The sequence below is a fragment of the Leuciscus leuciscus genome, assembly GCF_965113295.1.
Source record: "Leuciscus leuciscus genome assembly, chromosome: 15".
NCBI classification, from domain to species: Eukaryota; Metazoa; Chordata; class Actinopteri; order Cypriniformes; family Leuciscidae; genus Leuciscus; species Leuciscus leuciscus.
Genome location: NC_138739.1, coordinates 4670642 through 4690296, shown reverse-complemented (window position 1 = coordinate 4690296; position 19655 = coordinate 4670642). Strand labels below are relative to the sequence as shown.

At 40.7% G+C, this 19655-nt stretch overlaps 1 protein-coding gene across 22 annotated transcripts in view; it reads left to right on the top strand.

The window, feature by feature from the left end:
• The window catches only part of ptprsa (protein tyrosine phosphatase receptor type Sa), a 204860-nt gene that overhangs the window by 143781 nt on the left and 41424 nt on the right, over nucleotides 1-19655 (top strand). For 19 of the 22 annotated variants that reach the window (XM_082138943.1, XM_082138942.1, XM_082138955.1 and 16 more), the window contains 8 exons: nucleotides 444-1025; nucleotides 2497-2633; nucleotides 2729-2873; nucleotides 8591-8905; nucleotides 11226-11419; nucleotides 12948-12974; nucleotides 15035-15152; nucleotides 18908-19501. In XM_082138943.1, coding sequence (XP_081995069.1) covers nucleotides 444-1025; nucleotides 2497-2633; nucleotides 2729-2873; nucleotides 8591-8905; nucleotides 11226-11419; nucleotides 12948-12974; nucleotides 15035-15152; nucleotides 18908-19501 — 2112 coding nt within the window. The remainder of the gene's footprint in view (nucleotides 1-443; nucleotides 1026-2496; nucleotides 2634-2728; nucleotides 2874-8590; nucleotides 8906-11225; nucleotides 11420-12947; nucleotides 12975-15034; nucleotides 15153-18907; nucleotides 19502-19655) is intronic. The other 3 variants (XM_082138939.1, XM_082138944.1, XM_082138949.1) reach the window with 1 other exon arrangement.

Genomic DNA, 19655 nt, shown 5'->3' with positions numbered 1-19655 from the left:
TTTTTTTTCTTAGAATTGGACTTTATAACTTTATAAATTAGACTGTATCTCACAATTCTGAGAAAAGATGTCAGAATTGCAATTGCGTGTTAAAAAGTCCAATTCTAAGGAAAAAAAGACTGACTTATTTTGAAGACTGACTTATTTTGAAAACTGACTTACTTAGGAAAAAAAGTCAGAATTGCGAGATATAAAACTCGCAATTGCGAGATATAAAACTCCCAATTGCATTATAAAGTCAGAATTGCGAGAAATAAACTCACAATTCTTTTTTTATAACACAATTGCGAGTTTTATATCTCGCAATTCTGACTTTATAACTCATAATTGTGAGATAAAAAGTTGCAATTATCTTTTTAAATGTTTTATTCTGTGGCGGAAACAAGCTTCCATACTTCTTAGTTCCAGAATTGACTACAGTATTTTATTATCCCCCACTGCAGCTTTGCCGAAACCTCCAGGTACTCCTGTCGTGACCGAAACCACCGCCACCAGCATCACCATCACCTGGGACAGTGGCAACCCTGAACCCGTCTCCCATTACATCATCCAGTATCGTGCCAAGTCTCCCGACAGCAAGTTCGAGACCGTGGACTCCATCACCACCACTCGCTACAGTATTGGAGGACTTTCTCCCAACACCGATTATGAGATCCGCGTGTCCGCCTATAACACCATTGGCCAGGGCCCACCCAGTGAACCAGTCGAGGCTAGGACTGGGGAGCAAGCTCCCGCCAGCCCACCGCGAAATATTCAAGCCCGCATCATTTCCCAGAACACCATGATGGTACGCTGGGATGAACCCGAGGAGCCCAATGGACAGATCAAGGGTTATCGGGTGTACTACACCATGGACCCATCTCAGCTCATGAGCATGTGGCAAATCCACAACGTACAGGACAGCGTGATCACCACCATTCAGAGTCTGGTGCCTTCCGAGACCTACACCATCAGAGTGCTGGCCTTCACGTCTGTAGGAGATGGACCCTTCTCAGATCCCATTCATGTCAAAGTGCTTCAAGGAGGTTTGTTTGTCAATTTTTTGTGTCCTTTTGTCAGTATTGGCTCAGCAAAAGATGTAGCAAGGTGAGTTTTGCTATCGGAAATGTCCCATTGTTTGTATCGGGTGAGCTGAGGGTGTAGCAAAGTAAGTTTAACGATTTAAAAATGTCTGTTGTCAGTGCTTGGTTGGCTAACAATGTAGCAAGGTGAGTTTAGCGATTAGAAATGTCTGTTAGTATTGGGTGAGCTAAAGGTGTAGCATAGTCAGTTTAGCTATTGAGAACTGTCAGTTTTCAGTGTTCAGCAAGCTAACAATATAGCAAGATGAGTTAAACACTCTTGTCAGTTGAGCTGCATAATTAAAGTAGAGCTGCATTGAATAAAATAGAGCAAATCCCCTTTTGAAAGTAACATGGCGCTTCAAATAACTATTGTATTGATTAGCCCATAGATATCATATAATAAAGGCTAGATGTCTCGTCCGCGCTGCTGGCCAATGGAGGTCGACGTCCGCACAAATGGTGGCCATCTTGCCACAGGGAGCTCGATCACTCGTAACATTGTGTTTTAATGGCGCATGTACTTTTAAATAACCATAACTTTTCAAACGGTTTGGTTTGTTATAAACGTCAGAGATGTAGTTGACACTGCATACATATGAATAATTATAACATACATGTTCAAGAATTCGTAATTATAGCCACGTTAATAACGTTTGTAAGAAACCAAACCGTTTGTAAATCCGTCAAGATTTCAGCGAGATAAGAGGATTTCTGTTCGTGCTGATCACTCACCTTACTTCAGATACCACAGAGCTCGCCAGAAAGCTTCCCTGTGACAAGATGGCCGCCGGTGATGCCGTTCGAGACTCCGCCTTAAGACATCTAGCCTTATATGGATATCTATGGATTAACCTACATCATTACACCAGTAGGTGGCGACGAGTGACTTTTAAAAAATGTATTTGTCATCGAATCATTCATTCAAGAGATTTGCTCAAAAATGCTGATTCATTCAGAAATGAAACAAGTGAAGTATTTATGAGTGAGTCATTGAATCATTCATTCAAACCAATTTTATTAAAATATTCATTCTAATATTTTTTTAAAATAGATTGCTGCAATTAATATTTTGTCAGAACCTCTAGTTGTCGGTTCAGAATCGTGATCTCTATTTGAAACAAAAAATCGTGATTCTCATTTTGTCCATAATCGTGCAGCTCTAGTTGTCAGTCGTGAGTTAGCTGAAGATGTTTAGCATTTGGAAATGTTACTGTTGGGGAGTAAAAAATGTACAGTAGCAAGATGAGTTTAGTGATTGGGTATGTTTCTATTGGATGAGACAAAAAATGTAAGTACATTTTCACCTGGTAATTGTTCTAACCCTGTTGCCACGGGAGTAAATGTTTTCTCTAACACTTTCACTAAATATACAGTTGTAAAAATCAGTTTAATTTCATGTCTATTAAACTGTCAACACTGGCTCCATTTGTAGTCCCTGGACAGCCGACAAACTTCCAGGTCGGAGAGGTGTCAGACACAGGTGTTGAGCTTACATGGGAACCAGCTTTCGAGAAAGAGGGAATCATCAGTTACGAACTGCATTACAAAGAGGGCAGTCAAGGACCTCAGGTGCCTTCTCAACAACAAACCGTCTCAAATATATTGTCAGGACTGCTGTCGCACATCCAATTTTGAAGTAACTGTTATCATTTCCCACCAAACAGGTAAAGAAAACATTCGGTCCAACCTCTTCCTATGTGGTGGAGGGCCTACGCGCTAATACAGAGTACTACTTCTCTCTGGCTGCCGTCTCCAACAAGGGCATTGGAGCCTTCACCAATGAAATATCCCAAAGGACATCCCAAGCCAGTATGTAGTCCATTTCCTTTCCTCAGGATGCGAATGAAGGGTTGGGGGATGTCTAATATTGTATTTTGTTTGAGAAATGCCAAGACATAATGGCTATTTTGAGCTTTCGATGGGGTTGGGATACAACAACGCACTGTTTGAGAGGGCCACTATAACCTTCACCCCCGTTTCCCAATCCAGGGATATTGTCTATCGACTCTAGAAATGTCAAGAGTAAATGATAATGGTGTGCTTGTGTCTGTAGCAGATAAGTGTTAAAGACTGGATGTTAGTTTGGTCCCTGATTTTTGACAGGTTTGGGTTTCTGGCATTGACTTTATGCATCTGAATTGAGCAGAACAGCATCACCTTTGAGCCAAAAGAGAGTCTTGCTACATGCAGGCGGGAAAAAGGTGATGTTGTTTTGTTGAGAATATTTCCAAATGACTTGGCAAAACTTGATGATTTTTGAAAATATTTCTCTCTGTGCATGTTGACAAATTGTTTTTTAAGAGAAGATAAGTACGAGCAGAACAAATTTGTGTAAAGTGTTCATAAAAACATTCTTATGTAAATTGTTGCATTCAGTTCAATGCGCCAGTTTATGCAAGAATTTGTTCAGCTTGCATTGCATGAATGAGTCCATCTGACTTTGATGTTTTAAACATAATTTATTTTGTGTAAAGCGTGTAAAGGTTAAACCTAAACTTTTAAATGACCCATGTTGTTTAGTTTAATGGATTCCTCGCCCCTTGGCAGGATGGTGTCGCAAACTTCTTTTTCTTCTTTGTTTGGTGATTCTTTCATCTGGGTCTCTCTATGTCACAGTTATGTACTTCAGAGATTTCCTACATGTGAAACAAACAAATCAATGTGGGCTGATTGATCTGCGGCAAGCGTGCCATTTGGCTCCCCTGCGTGCTCCCTTCTTTCTTCTGTGTTCGTATTTCTTTTTCATGTGTCAACAGCAAATGCACTTTTTTCCTCCCATGCGACTGAAGCGCACAAAATATTATTGACTCTGGGGTCTGCCATGGCTTTCCACCACATCTAGTCCCTCACTGTGTATTACTGAGAGCAGCACAGGCTGTGGCCGCTGGCGCCTGCAGGTAGTCAGCATTTACACTGGGAGACCGTCTGAATTATTCAAGCCTCCGGCCTAAAAATACACCCTCGCTGAGTCGCATCATGATTCGGTGCATGAAATCATCAATGCTTGTGGGGAACCTTGCAGCTGGCATGTGCCCGGTGCTAAAATATTGCAGTTACTTGTGCACAGCTTGTATTACGGTACAAACAGAGGGGTCCAAAAATGCATCTATTTTGCAGTCTTTTCTTATTTAATACAGAGGTTTTGGTTTCAAAGCATAACAGTTTGAGTGAGAAGTTAAACCCCAAAAAAATCCTTGAGTTTCATTGTGTTCTCAAACTTTTATACTAATATCACTTGTATTTTATATTTAGTTAACTTCAGTTTCATTGAGCACAGAAAAAAAAACTGTTTTAATGTGGGGCGGAAGGTGCAGTCATTTGTTTCCTCTTAGTTTTTAAGTTTCTTTCCACATAAAGGATTAGACAAGAATTATTATACTAATCAATTATCGGATGCTTTCAATTGTAGAATAAATTAATAAAGGTTGACAGGTATATTTGTGAAATGGCATTTCGACATAAGCTTTTAGCTATGTTTCATGTTAGCTAACTTCAACAAAGAAAAACGTATGTGGACCTTTAAAACTAGGCCCTTTGTCACGCTTATGTTTCAGTGTAAATGAAAAAAAAAAATGAAAAAAAATTAACTCATTGTTTAAAGTCAACATGAAATGGCATTCAGAACTAATTTTGCTTAACTGTAATCTGATGCATTTCTGAGTGGAATGTTCAATCAGGACTTGATTGGACAATTGGAAGAAATTGGATTTTAATTGAATTTCTAGAATTGTGAATGCATTTTGCTTTCATGTTAACTTTAAATGGTTCCTGTTGCAGGTTTAGTCCTCCAGACTTGGATAAATTCACAGTGGGCGGAAGATGCCAGAAAGCCATGGCAGTTGTGGCCCATTTTAACTCATCTTCTGTTTCTACCTGTGCAGCTTGTTGGTGCAGAATGGGTGGGATGGGGTTGGTTGAGTGGGTGCTGGGATGCAATGAACCTGCTGCATTGACACACAACGTAACACCTGAGCCAGAGAGAGCAAGCACTGAATGCATGCATTACCTCCCCCTACCCCTGGGGGGCGCTCTGTTAATGCACGTTGTACGCTGTGTGTGTCCTCTTCTGTTCCATCTCTATATGTCCGTCCCGCTGTTTGTGTCTTCATATATTGTATTCTGGAACAATGCAGTGCACTTTTTTACCTCCCTTTTGTTTTCTAGCTCTTCTGTGTTTCACTCCAGAAATGAAACTAAAGCTCACCTGCTCCAGCTTGACGTCACCTGGTTTTAATTCATTTCTGTTCAGTACACAGGTTTAAGTTCATTTTTATTTCATTTCGGTTTGGTTTACTCTAACACACTTGAGGAAACAGCTCTAAGCATTTTTTTTTTTTTTTGTGGCTCTTCCTGTTGGGGTTTCATTTTCCTTGACAAGCTCGACATGCAGCAACAGCACTTAGCATTGCCAAAGCAAATCCATTAAACTAAAGGTGAGAGTAAGTATCCCGGCGGGATGACCGTAGGCTTCTTGCTTGAGTTATGGGACTCTGTCCCACAGGGTCTCGCACAGATGGGAGACGTGGTTCACTACATCTGCCGACGTCTTCCCTTGAGCAGAAACTAAAGTAGTGCAGATTTACCCATAACAAGGTCAGGGAGGTGACAAGCTCGGACAGTTAGAAGCAATTTAGCACAAATGCCCCCCAACTTAACACATAAACATTACAGTGTGGATTCCCGTGAGGTAAGTGACCGCCATTCGGAGGAAGCCCAGTCTGCCATCCCATGTTTCAGAAGTCGGCCACTTAACCAACTTGACAGTCCATATAAGTAGGCGTATAAGTGACCTTGAGGTGCAAAACTGTCATATACACCAGCGGACTTGGTTCAAATCCCTTACACAAGCTAGAAAGAGGGCCATCATCTTCACAGAGAGTTCCCAAGATGTTTATAGACTAATTTCTTCCAGATTTTCACCAGAATTTCCTCTTCGTAGGTCTATTTTGCACTACACCAACTGGCATACTGGTCTTCCTCAAAAAGGCGTGAAAGGAAAGTGTATTGTGTTTGTTTCTTTTTTGGTACAGTGCTGTTGAGTTGACGCTCAGTCAGGTCACTGTTCGTGGGTCAGCCCACAGTTACGAACCAAAGCCCCTTCGATGGTCCGGCAGAGAGTACTCACCTCACCCTCCATATCCCCCAACACTTGTTTGCATACCCTGGAGGATGCTAAATATTGGGGGATGTGTCCAAACTCTTGAGGGTAAGTGGAGATAGACACTCCTGCCTTGACCAAGTGGGTGGCAGTGGCATTCTGGAAAGTGCGCTTAAGAGTCAATGGCTATTGAGTGATGCTCAGGTTTCAAACATGGTCATAGAGGGTCCACAAACTGGGGGCAAGGGTTTCCGCACCAATCTTGGGTTTGGTGCTAGAACATCTTGGAGGTCCTTTTCCAGCCAAGTCCAATGGCTCCAATCAGTTGTTGCACTCAAAGAAGTTGACAGCGTCTGGCACATAAATTAATTCCAACTTTTTTATCCAAACAAATCTGTCATTGCAGTAGTTTTCATCTCTCAGTTGGCTTTTTTGTAGCAGCGCCCACCATTTGGCCTGGATCTGGATTATTAGGTCATTAATTATGACAGTTTTAAGGCACAACCCTTTGATTTTGAAGAGTGATTTCATTTCGAACACTGAAATCCAAGACTCTTTTTGTGTTTGATGTATAATACAGTCCCAGAATCATGCATCTAAACCTTCAGGTAGTTCTGCAACTCTCAGATACAAAACTTTCATTTCGCACTCAAACCAGGTCGATTTTACAAGAACTGAATGCAAATACTCTTCAAGGGAGGAAGTACATCTTCAAAATATATCTTCAAACGGAAGATGAAAATCCTGTAAAACTTTAATCCAATAAGCCCATTTGGTGAATAAACAGGGCTCTGAATAATGTTGCTTGCTGAACTCTGAGACCGGTGACACCAATGATAAAAGCTGCCTGGTGATAGGACAAGTCGGTTAACTATTTCACAAACAAAAGCTTTACTCAGAAAATAGATGTGTTAAAAAGTAAAGTAAGAGTTCGGTTAAGGGGGGATTATATTACATGGGTGGTTGGATGTTAGCGAGGTGCTAGCACCCTGATCTCAATCTTGTGGACCCTCAGGCTAGTGTAAACAGTGAATAGTGCAGCCTGATGAAAGCACAGGGAACGCTCTCTCCCTCCAGCCCCAAAAACATCCACATTATAGGCCAAATGACTCAACAAATTGACTAAAGTAAATGAATGTAAATAGTTTGAATTGAGCTGTATTCGGCTAGCTCAGCAGTAGAGGGAGAGGGCCGAACCCAACCGAATCTAGGGAAATATAGTCTCCCTCGAATCGGGTGCTTGTGGTAAGAAAGTCTTTAAAAATTAGTGTTTGAAGATGTCAGGTACGTATAATGTACAGGAAAATGCTTTTGTGTCTTTTGTTTTGGTTTTTGCTGTTTTTAATGGTTTTCCTTTCTGTTTGAAGCTTGGTGGCTTTCATTGATTCTTCTGAGTTGACATTTTGGGTCCTAACATTTTTTTTTTTCAGCCATTATTTCGCAGAGAGTTTTGCTCATTTTCCTGTAATCTGTTTTGAATGATTTTGTTTTGCTTTCCAACGATGGTGCTCATCCATTTGAATTTCAGTCACAAATATGGTTTATCCCCATCTGTCCGTTTCCCCCTCATTCATTTGTGTTACTTATAGCTTCAGGGATCAGTGTGACAGAGTAACTTTTAATGTTTAATTTACAATGGAGATAAATGTTACAGGCCTTTAAATGGTGTAATACATCCATATGCGCAAGCATTTAGTAGGCATGGACTCTGTGCATTTCAAACGAGACTTTTATATTGATTTAGAACTGCACAGACGCTGTAATTTTTTATATGTGCAGGGAAAGTGCTCGACAAAAACGCCTCGAAATACCGCAATGAATGGCCTTCATTCAAATGCAAATAATGTGATCTATTTTCCTCTCATGGTGGAAATATATCCTGAGAGCCCAGGGTATTTACTGTGAAAGATGGGCTAAATCTTTGGCTCGTGCACTGGCGGTTGTAGTTGGATATTTTTGTCTTGTTTTCCAGTACAAATATCGAAACTTCCTAGATACATTTCACTACAAAAAGAAATAAGATATTAATTCTTGTTTTTTGAAAACATTTAGTGAGTTAATGTCAAGGGGGTCCGAAAAAAGAAAAAAATCAAAGGGAAAACAAGATGATTTTTCTGACCCCATTGAAATACTGACACCCAACATCTGTGGTGTTACTTCTAGATCTCTGACACGAAAATCAAGCCAACGTTAAACCTTCATGCTTCATATTTATGCATGCATGCGAAACACCCCGACCTCTTCAAAACCAAGCTCTTCTGTTTGCATTTGCCCTTTGTTTTCCTCGTTTTTTCTTTGGTTTCAGTATGTCTCTGCTTGTTTTATTTTTTCAGTTGGGTTTTCCCTTTTATCATTTTCTTTTTCTCTTTCCCATCTTTTCGTTTTTTGTTTTCCACCCCTCCTCTCCCCCCTTCCCAAACCTGAGCAGAGCCCTCCGCCCCCCCTCAAGACATTAAGTGCTCCAGCTCCAGCTCCACCACCCTGCTGGTAAGTTGGCGCCCTCCGCCGGCCGAGAGCCAGAACGGGGCGCTGGCCGGGTACATAGTGCGCTACGCAGTGGTGGGCGCCGGGGCCGAGGTCAGCACGGAGCCCGTGGAGGAGCCGGCGGTGCCGCCCAGCTCCGACCAGATCCGGCTCCAGCGGCTGGAGAAATGGACCATGTACAGAGTCACCGTGGCGGCCTCCACCAGTGTGGGTCCGGGCCCCGAGAGCGAGCCGCTGCTCTGCCGCACGGACGAGGACGGTACTGAAACCTTGAAACAAATTAAGAATTACAAATTTAATTGAGCTTTAATTTACTTGTGAAGCAACACTGTTAGATACTAAGACTTGTTTTCATTGATAGTATCTTGAATAGAATTGTATTTTGTCTTAAAGCTCTCGCATATTTTGTTTATACTTAAAATGAGTGAGCAAATCTGCCAGTGAAGACAAAATTACACTTTTATTAAAGGCACATTCTCTGAAAGCAAGTATTAATATCTTATGCAGTGTTGCTTCTCAAGTACTTTATCTTGTTTGAGTTAGATATTTTAAATGGAAAATATACAAGTTTTTGACGTTTTTAGATAGTTCAGGTTCAACAATATTAAAAATGTAAAATGACCTCTTAAAACTATTTAAATGTCCAACCTAGACAGTGTTTTAAGGCATCGTGGCATGTCAAGATTATGCTTCAACGCAAAACAATATAATCTTACAACATGAAAAATGAATCAGCTTTTTTAGCCCATTTCATGCTTTAAAAAAAAATCTGTATTTTACTGTAACACTTCCTTTTCTAAAGCCACTGTATTTGGTTTTATTTCCCCCGTTCTTTTTCCAGTGACCTTATATAGTCTCTAGCCAAGCTTAGTGAGAAAATAAATCTAAGATGGTGGATGAGGTGAGAGAAATGTTGATTATACGTCTGTGTGGACAGCTCACTCTTTTCGGGAGCAGATCTATTGACTTGCATTATGTGATGGAGGAAACATTGACTTAGCATCATTTTCATCTGTCACACCTCTTTGTAAAAGCACTCGGACAGCTTATGAGCACTGAAATAAATCTAGCCAGAGTAAGAAATTGTGTCGGACGTTCCCTGGTGACAGCAGTCTTTCTCTGTGACTGACAGCGCTAGTTCAGGATACAAGCTAGTAATCAATACTGGCGCTGTGGGCCACCCTACGATGGATGGTTTTGACGGGCTGGTCATCCGCTGTAGGCGGGCCGAGAGGGAGGGAACACTTCCCTAAGACCTCCGATGGGAAATCTTATTTGACCAACCTTGACCAACATAACTTTTGGGTTATGTTATTTGAGTTATTTGAGTAGCGATATGTTACGACAGTCACATCCTTGGAGACTTGTACCGTTAAAGCGTCTTATATGGTAGAGCCAAGCCTCAAAATACAGTACATCCCCTTATGGCGTCTTTTATTGAACATACAGGAAATCGGTCTCCTCCTTACAGCAGTTCTGAATGACCGGAGGTATTAAACATCAAGGCCTCGTATAAAAGGATTTTCATTAGCTCGCAGGTCTGCAGACAGCAAATTGATCAGAGCTCAGATAAGAATGATAGTGAAATGGAAGGGGATGAAATGGTTGCTCGGGTATATGGGGGTGTGATATTGCATTTGATTAAATATCCCTGAAGATGGGCGCTTAATCAGTAACCTGGTTTCACATAATTGAATGTACATACTAGCTGAGACGCTAGGGCTTAGTTTCTTTTCAGACGTTTTGAGGTGTGTGCTTTGTGTAGTCAATTAGGATTGGTACTATTTAAAAAAATCGGACTCAGACATAATTAAAGATGTATGTTATTGCCTTTTCTCAAATTTGTGTTATTTGGGACTTAAAACTGAGTTCTTTAAAATATTTCATGTACATATTCATATTATTTGAGGCCAAAAAACATCTGGGAAGCCATGTTTAGGGTGTGATATCTCAGGAACCATGATTTCTAGCTTTGTTCAAATTGGTAGATTGCTAGAAAAACGTGTTCCCTAAAAGTCCAAGTAGTTCAGAGTCTCATCAGGGTAGAAATATACTCGAAACTGGCCTCTAAAGTTGGTAGAAAGTGAAAACTATGTAGATGAATGAGTGATAATAGTGTCTTAATTGTGTTCATTAAAGACTAAATGTGTTTTGATTGAAAAACAAATTTTGATTGACTTTTTGTTCCCCTATCATGATGAAAATTGGTGGATTGGTAGAAAAATGTGTTCTCTTCAAATCCTAGTGGTTCAGAGTCTCATCAGGGAAGAAATATTTTCGTAATTGAAAATGAAAAAAATGAAAAAGTGAGTGGTAATTGGGCTTTAATTGTGTGTAATTAAAACACAAGTTTTAATTGACTTTATGTCCCTATCATGATGATAAATGCTAAGGCAAATACTAATACTACTACACTCAAACTAAGAGTTAGTAATATGAGCAAAAACCGGGCATAGCATAGCAACACCCTAGCATCACATCGGTGAGTTTTGCACAGGCAATACTGTGTGTAAAAATGTTCAAATCTAGTTTTAATTATCACAAACATGCTTAATTCATGTCCTCTTGTCCCACCGCAGTTCCTGGGGCCCCCCCTCGCCGTGTGGAGGTCGAGGTGCTCAACTCCACCGCCATCAAGGTGATGTGGCGCTCCCTGTTGCCAGGGAAACAGCACGGGCAGATCCGCGGGTACCAGGTGCACTACGTCCGTGTGGAGAACGGCGAATCCCGCGGCCTGCCCCTCATCAAGGACGTCATGCTAGCCGATGCACAGGTATGTTAGCGCGATTATCAATGTTTCGTCAAACAAATGGCGAGTTAACTTGTTGCCGATTAGTTATTTTTATGCTACTGTTGCAGCAAAAGTGGTTCAAAATCTTCACATGGCCACTGCAACAAACGTATGAAAATCCTTTTATAAATAATTTAATCTGTGAAGTTATTTTATAGCCTCTAGAATGCTTTCCACAAGCGGTCCAAAATATCTTATCAGCCATTAGAATTGCACGGTTTAGTCAAACCTCTAATAAGTTTAACCTCCAAGGCTCTAGTGTCATAGATAAAGTCAACAAAAGCTGATTATGTCTGCCGTATTAAGTGCCCCGAGAGCTCCACTAAAACACGAGGCACTTGAGCATTGCGGTCACAATTCAGACTTGATTTAAAAGCACAAGTGGCAAAAAGAAAGAAGAAAAAGCAACCGAGCGCCTCTGGCTGCAACCTAAAATTATAATACAAGCTTCTGTCATGAAAACAGCAGATACGAGGCACCTTATTCTCCTCACAGCTGCAAATATTACAGCTTTGAACAAACCGTGACTAAAGCTTTTGAATCTATGCCTCGTGTGTTTATGATGGAATGGTTTACAGTCTCCGTTAAGTGGGAATCAGTTGATATCTGGGTCACGACGCAATGATGTTGTGATTGTGTACAAACGGTGACATATTGCGATCTTTCACATGTTTGTTTCTCATTATCTGCAGTGGACTTAATCTGACTGAATTGACTTTTAGGAATAGAAAGTTTCATTTTAGTATATATATTTTATATATTAGTAAATATAAATAATTTAGTAAATATATTATCATCTCATATTGAATAATTTTTTTTATATTTAATAAATATAAAATATTATTTATACATTTCATTATATTTTTAAATAAATTACAATACTTGAAGTATCTTTTCAATAACTTTTTTTAATTATTCTCAGTGTAAAAATATTAGTATCGTGAGGTAAAATGTTGCATTTTTGTTCAGTTTTTCTGTTTTAGTCACAAATTAAATTTTTCAGTGAAATCAAGTCCACAAATAGTCGTCTTATTCAATCGTTTTAAATATTCATGCGGAAAATATTTACATTATTCATAAAATCACTTTGAAACAAAAAATGTGTTGTAAAAATATCAGTAGCCTACAGTATCTTGTGGTGATTTATACCAACACTTTTATTCATCAAATTAATTTTGCTCTGCATATTTCTTTAGAAGTTATGATCTGATATCAAACTCAAAAACAGTCGTTTTCTTATTCTCTTACCAAATGAAATGGCGGGAAAAGCTGCAGGAATGACACGCTCAGATAGCGGCGGCCACTCAATTTCCTGCCTCGTCTTCAATCTTCACCATTTTTTTTCCACCCTAATCCACACTGACCTACTTTAAAACACTCTGCCGTTCTTCCATTTCCTTGGCACTTTTACCTTGTTTCGTCTTACGCTTTCCTCTCTTTCTCTCTGTCTGTCTTTTCCCTCTCTTTCAAACCGCGCTCCCTCTTTCTCCTCCCGGGTGGGGGATGTTAGTGGGAAATGGACGACACAGCTGAATACGTGAGTATGGCTGTCGGCGAGAGTGCGCTGTGATCTGAGGACCTGTGATGTTACATCAGACCCACCCGGCCGATGAGTGTGCTTGTAGCAGTCGGCCTAAACCCACAACTAATCACGGAAAATGGATTGACACGTAGAGTTTTGTGTCAGAAGTCTCTCATTTAAAGAGTTTTCTTGCATTGCCAGATTTTTATAATGAGCCAATTTATGCCACAGAGAGAAAACAACCAATGCAACCTCATGTCCATTGTGTGTGTGTGTGTGTGTGTGTGTGTGACGACTTCAGAAAAATGTGAATGGTGCACAGGGGGAATGATGTAACATCAGGGTTCTTTTATGCCTGGCATGGACGAGTGTGTTTTGTGCTGTGATGTTTTGCATCAAAGATGAAGCTTATTTTGTGCTTATTTTTGTTCCTTTTAAAGAAATGGAGTTTTATTTATTTTTATAAATGGATCAGTTGTGTAACCCCTAGATTGCATGAACAGGTTTGATGTGAAGCTCAGTCCTCTGTTAGCAGCGGGACCCGCAGGTGCTTTTTTCCTCCGCGAGCGCTTGCCATTAATTTCCTCTCCGTCATGCGCGCTGATCAAAGCTCACTCGCTTTCACGTGAAATATTGGAAAATAGGGGCCCGTCAGAAGTGTGTGTGTGTGTGTGTGTGTGTGTGTGTGTGTGTGTGTGTGTGTGTGTGTGTGTGTGTGTGTGTGTGTGTGTGTGTGTGTGTGTGTGTGTGTGTGTGTGCACGCACAGCTTACCGGCCGACCCCAAGAAATTCATTATTCTGACGGTCTGTTTGCTCAGGCTCTGTTGAATTAATTCACAGACATGACGTGTTATAGATGAGCAGGAATCGTAAGATAACCTGGTCAAACTAGATGACACGCTAAATGCCAATAATAATGAGCCACACTGCAGTATATATCTATATAGGCTAGTATATGAAAAATATTTATAATATAATAATATATTTATACTGTGCGTGTGCGTGTGTGTGTGCGTGTGTGCGTGTGTGCGTGTGTGCGTGTGTGTGTGTGTGTGTGAGATATCAAACGACATACAATAACTATATTTCATGGAACAATTATTAATGTAATTTATTAAATTGGGTAAAACATTTAATTAATAATGATACAGTAGAAAAAAATTTTTTTTGAAAAAGACTTAAAAATATGTAATAAAATATTTATATTTAAAATATTTTATAAAAGAAAATATTTAACACACACCATAGAAAACATGCACTAATGTAAATGCAATAAAAATATAAAATGTTTAATATATACAATTTATATCTATAAATAAATAATATATGTGTATGAAATTAAATATATATATATATATATATTAATATCTATCTATCTATCTCTCTATATATTTAAATATAGATAGATATAAATATATATAAATGATACATTATATAAAATATGTCTATAAATAAATTGTGTGTGTGCATGTGTAAATTATTATGTGTGTGTGTGTGTGTGTGTGTGTGTGTGTGTGTGTGTGTGTGTGTGTGTGTGTGTGTGTGTGTGTGTGTGTGTGTGTGTGTGTGTGTGTGTGTGTGTGTGTGTGTGTGTGTGTGTGTGTGTGTGTGTGTGTGTGTGTGTGTGTGTGTGAATTATATACATAATAATATTTGTTTATATGTTACTATTGTTATTATTTGTTATTTTATTATTTATATCTGTAAAGAAATTAAATATGTATATATACATACAGTACTCAACATCTGAAGTGGATCAAAAAAGTTCATCAAAGTTGTCCTAAGACAAGATATTATAAATAATATATAAAATATAACTTTATATATTTATATATATATATCTCGAAAGTTCCCCAAATGAAATGTGATTGCACATTCTTTAGTAATGTGACAAGTTGCTAGGTTAATATTCTTTTAAAAATAAAAACAAGAGTAGGCTACAGATTGCAGGTTGTGACATTGAAAAGAGGGGAAACTGGCGCCGGGCCTGTGCAGGTGACATGTCATAAAGTCTTTTTTTTTAAATCCGTTCCTAACATAGTGCTAACTTCCCTCTTCATGTCCATTAAACACAGGAGATGGTCATCGGGGGCCTGCAACCTGACACCACGTACTCCATCACCGTGGCCGCCTACACCACCAAAGGAGACGGTGCCCGCAGCAAACCCAAGCTGGTGGTGACGAAGGGAGCAGGTCAGTAATAATAACGTTATCATTAGCCGAGCTCCGTCGCACAGCGGGCCAGGTGTTATTGGCTACAGGAGCAAAATGAACCTTTAGGGACTTCATTCGAGTGAGAAGAAAAAAAACATGGCCTATATAGTGTGTCTGGAGTACATAAAAACTATAAGGGAATGTAGCGGTTAGCCACATGTTGCTACAGCAAGAGAAAGTTTAGTTTTTAGAAAACCTGAACTAATGAGATAATGATGAGTCATTAGTCTGCTAACAGTGATTTAGTGTGCTAAACAGCATGCTAGCGTAGCATCATTAAATTGGACTCAAAGTGTTTTCTAATTGATGGTTTATATACACATGCAGATAGAGTTTTTAGTACCATGGTATTCTTATAAGTACTCTATTTCTGTACACATGCAGACCAGTGTGTTTTGGCTGTTGCATTGCTTTTCGCTGTTTGTTTGTGTGTGTGTGTGAGCATTTTGTTTCTAAGTTTCTAAATTGTTTAAGCACTACACTAAGTTAGCTTTAATCTTGCCTGATTATTCAAGCTAACTAATGACCAGACAACCCATTACCCAGTAAATTCTGAAAATATTTTGTTCTGTACATCCCAAGTGTAAGAATTGAGGGGATTTGCCTTACTTAAACACACCATGGTATTACAAGTAAAGTGATTACCCTAGTGCATTTTGGAGACTACCATTATGCTAATACCATTTTATTTCTGTACACATGCAGACCAATGTGTTTTGGCTGTTGCATTGCTTCTCGCTGTTTTTCTTTTTTTGCGTCTTACGTCGCCTTTTGTTTTAAGATGCCGTGTTAAATAGCGCTGTAAAGAGTTTGCTCTAATCCTGCCTGATTATACAGCCTTACAACCCACTAACTAGTCGATTAAAAAAAATATTTGATACATCCCTACTGTTAGAATCGTGGTGGTTTTCCTTTCTTAAATGCACAATGGTATTGCCAGTATACTATAGAAAAGTGAATACCATGCTAGTGAATTTTGGACGCTACCATCATGCTAATCCCATGATATTCTTTAAAGTACCTTTTAAACAGTATATTATATGGTTATCAAACAGTACCGCGGGTGTGTACGGTGTCGTAGCCTAGCTCGTTTCTTCTCGTTTTATTATTTTTTAGAATTTACTCGTTTAGCGCTGACGAGACAGGTGTGCCGATCCCAGGTGTCAAGTGTGACAGTCCCGCCACATATGCATGTCATTCTCAACGCCTGTCTCTCTCCCTCTCCCTCGCGCAGTGATGTGGCGCTCAAAGGAAGGATGTCCCTGTGCTTCCCGCCTCCGAAAGTGTGGCGAAACGCTTACAGCAGACAAAAGAAATAAATAAATAAACAAGGGCAGACTCAGCCCTACTTAAAGAAGCGGCATCACACTCTTTCAAGTGCCAGAACAGAAGGGAAGCTTGACCAATGGGGCTCAGAAGAGCCACTCCGGGGCACTTTCATGCCTCATTTCTGCTACATAATGCTGTCAGACAATTTAAGCCCCTGCCTTATTGTATTGATAAGGGCCGACCCGCCCCTTTCAAACCCGGAACCTTCCTTAAGTCCGCCTGTCATCTGAGAGCGCCGTCCGTCCCCGAGCTGCCATTCTGCATGTCGGAGATACACTTCAGAACAGCGACTCAGTCAGTCAGGCTCTACGGTCACACCGAGCCGCCATTCAAGTTGCAAGCGGCGGAATAATGTGCACTGAGTGCACCATTAGTATTTTTATTGGTTAAAAAAATAAATAATCACAATGATAATTACATTTTAATAGTATATCAGTGAACACCGGTACAAATGCAACAACAAAAAAAACTAATTAGTCATTTTGGATTATTTTTGTGTCATGTGTCAGCCATATTGACGAACATTATTAATGTTGCATTCAAAGAGCTGCGTTATCGGTTAACCGCGCCTTAATCTCAAAGCAGATGTCCTTGTATCGATCTAATTGATGCTGCCTGTTGTCCGTGAGGAACGACACGGAAATGATTGATTCTGTTCTCGCTTCAGAGCCGACAGACTGATTGATGTGTGCTCTGTCAAACCCCTTCGTTGCTAATACGCCTTATCATTCGCGATTCCATGTGCATTAAACGCAAACTGCAACGTCTTTAAGTTTAGCCAGATCCCGATCGAGGACGAGCCTTCCTTATTTTAATTTCCTCCTGTCTCCCTTCATCCTTGTGGGAGATGAGCAGATTGCATGCTAATGCAGAGGCTGGAGGTGTTCTTCACGAGTGCCCGCTTGGACGGCCGCCACGGCTCGGGGACCAGAGAGTCTGGATGACTCACAATCCTCCCGGCACTGTGGTTATTCTCTTCAATTAATTGGTCCACTTAGGGCCACTTGCTCCAGTCCTGATTGTGGAGAGTGAAGCTCCTTGTTGGTCTCTGGAGCTTCTTGTCTAGTCGCGTCTGAAGCCAGGATACTGTGGTATGGAGTTGAACTTTCTGCAAATTGAATTTTTGGGATTATGGGATTACAAACAGGCATTATGGTGTTCATAAATTGCTGTTAGATAGATCCAAAATTAGATAGATCCAAAATTAGATTGGATCAGCTGTGTTTGAAATCTATATTAGTTGCTGCATTGCCTTGCAACTGTAAACAGCTAGCCAACTCATGAAATGCTGCACCATGCTTATGTGCCTAAATAAAACCTTGGTAAAATCACTGTAAAACATGGTCTCTTGTGGTATGTTGCTTTAATTTTTCAACAGTACACAAGAAATAATTAATCAAAGACTTTTAATTATGTCGCCCTTTTGTCATCCTGTGCTGAGGACATTAAGTCGGACGGTTATATTCAGACATATTGCCCTTGTCTTTTGTATTTTTGATATCAGTTCAGCCCAGAATGCAACGCTGCAGTTTTTTCAGGGCTAAGTTATGTCAGCTGGCAGTCGTGCTTTATACGCCTAATATAACTCACTGTAAGTCCTGTCGGCAGGTTAATTGCATGTTAGCTGAAGGTTATTTTATTTTGTTCTTTTTCGCAGCAGCTCTGGCGCTTCTCCTCTACTGGAGATGAGAAGGACAGAGAGCGAGAGGAAAGTAGGGAAGGGGAGGGCGTGAGTGTGAAACGCAATCCTATCTTAATCAGTGGCTGTGGGTCAACAGTGGCCGTTAATGCAAGGCCTAATGGGAAACGTGCCTGTGGTCCTGTGGAGAGGATTGTGTGTCGTCCAGTGGAGTGGACTGGAGTGCTGTTGGTGAGGGGAAGCGCGCTACAATCACGCTGTCTCTGACCCTCGTTGTCCTCTTGCTGCGGCAGATTGCGATGATTCCCCGTCACCTTCATCAGCTCTCCTTTTTTTCTGGAGTCATTTGTCCTCCTATCTGGTCTCATGCCCTCCGTCTCTATCATACGGCTGTTAACCCACCATCTCTCATCCGGTGATCTGTTCAACAACCATCTATTCACTTCTGTTAACTTAAAATATAATAGTGTTGCTGTTCTGACATAAGACTGTGATTTTGAAACATTTGCAGTTACTAATAGAGTATATGTGTTGTTAACACCTTTATGGCAGTTGCACAATAAATGCATGCTTATGTAAGAGTACTTTACGGGAAATGGGTTTGTAATCCTTTTAAATTCGTTTCAGGTGCCTTTTCTTTAGTAGGGAGTAACAGGATGAAAAGACATTTGGTTTTGATACAGCAAACTTAAGTGAGATACGGTTCATTTGAAGTTAATGTAATGTCCCTCTCTTTCTCTCTCTCTCTCTCTCTCTCTCTCTACAGTGCCGGGGCCTCCCTTTCTCTCCGTCAACCAAAACTCAGAGACTACTGCATTAGTACGCTGGCAACCCCCAGATTTTATCGCTCCGGGTCTCGAGGTGCAGGGCTATCGGCTGCAGTTCGGCCGAAAAGACGTGAGCCCCCTGGCCACGCTGGAGTTCGGCCCTCAGGAGTTTGAATATTCCATTAGCAATATCCACCGAGGGGCCACGTACATGTTCAAAGTATCCGCCAAGTCCAGATCGGGATTTGGCGAAGAGGCTACGCGAGAACTGAGAGTCCCGGAAGAGGTTCCTCGAGGGTATCCTCAAATAACCAAAGGGTCCAACATCACCTGCTGCTCGCTTCAGTTCTCCTGGCTGCCTCCGGTACTAGCGGAGCGCAACGGTGATATAACGGAATACACACTGGCCTATCAGGAGATGGGAATGGCTGGCGGACCCAAGGAACTGCGTCTGCCGGCAAGCGAGAACAGCTACACCCTCAACAGCCTGAGACCCAACGCAGTGTATGATGTGAAAATTCGAGCGCACACCAGTGTAGGTCCAGGGCCCTACAGCCCACCGATCCAGTATCGAACAGTGGCCTATGAAGCAGGTAGGGGTTGCTCATTTCCCCGCCTCAAGGGACAAACCTCTACAATGCAAGCACCTACACCCGATTATATAAAGTTCTCTGGGAGCCACATACCTCACTAACACCCTCCCCCACAACAAGGTAAAATAAGTCAGTAAGCTAAAGTCAGTCAGTT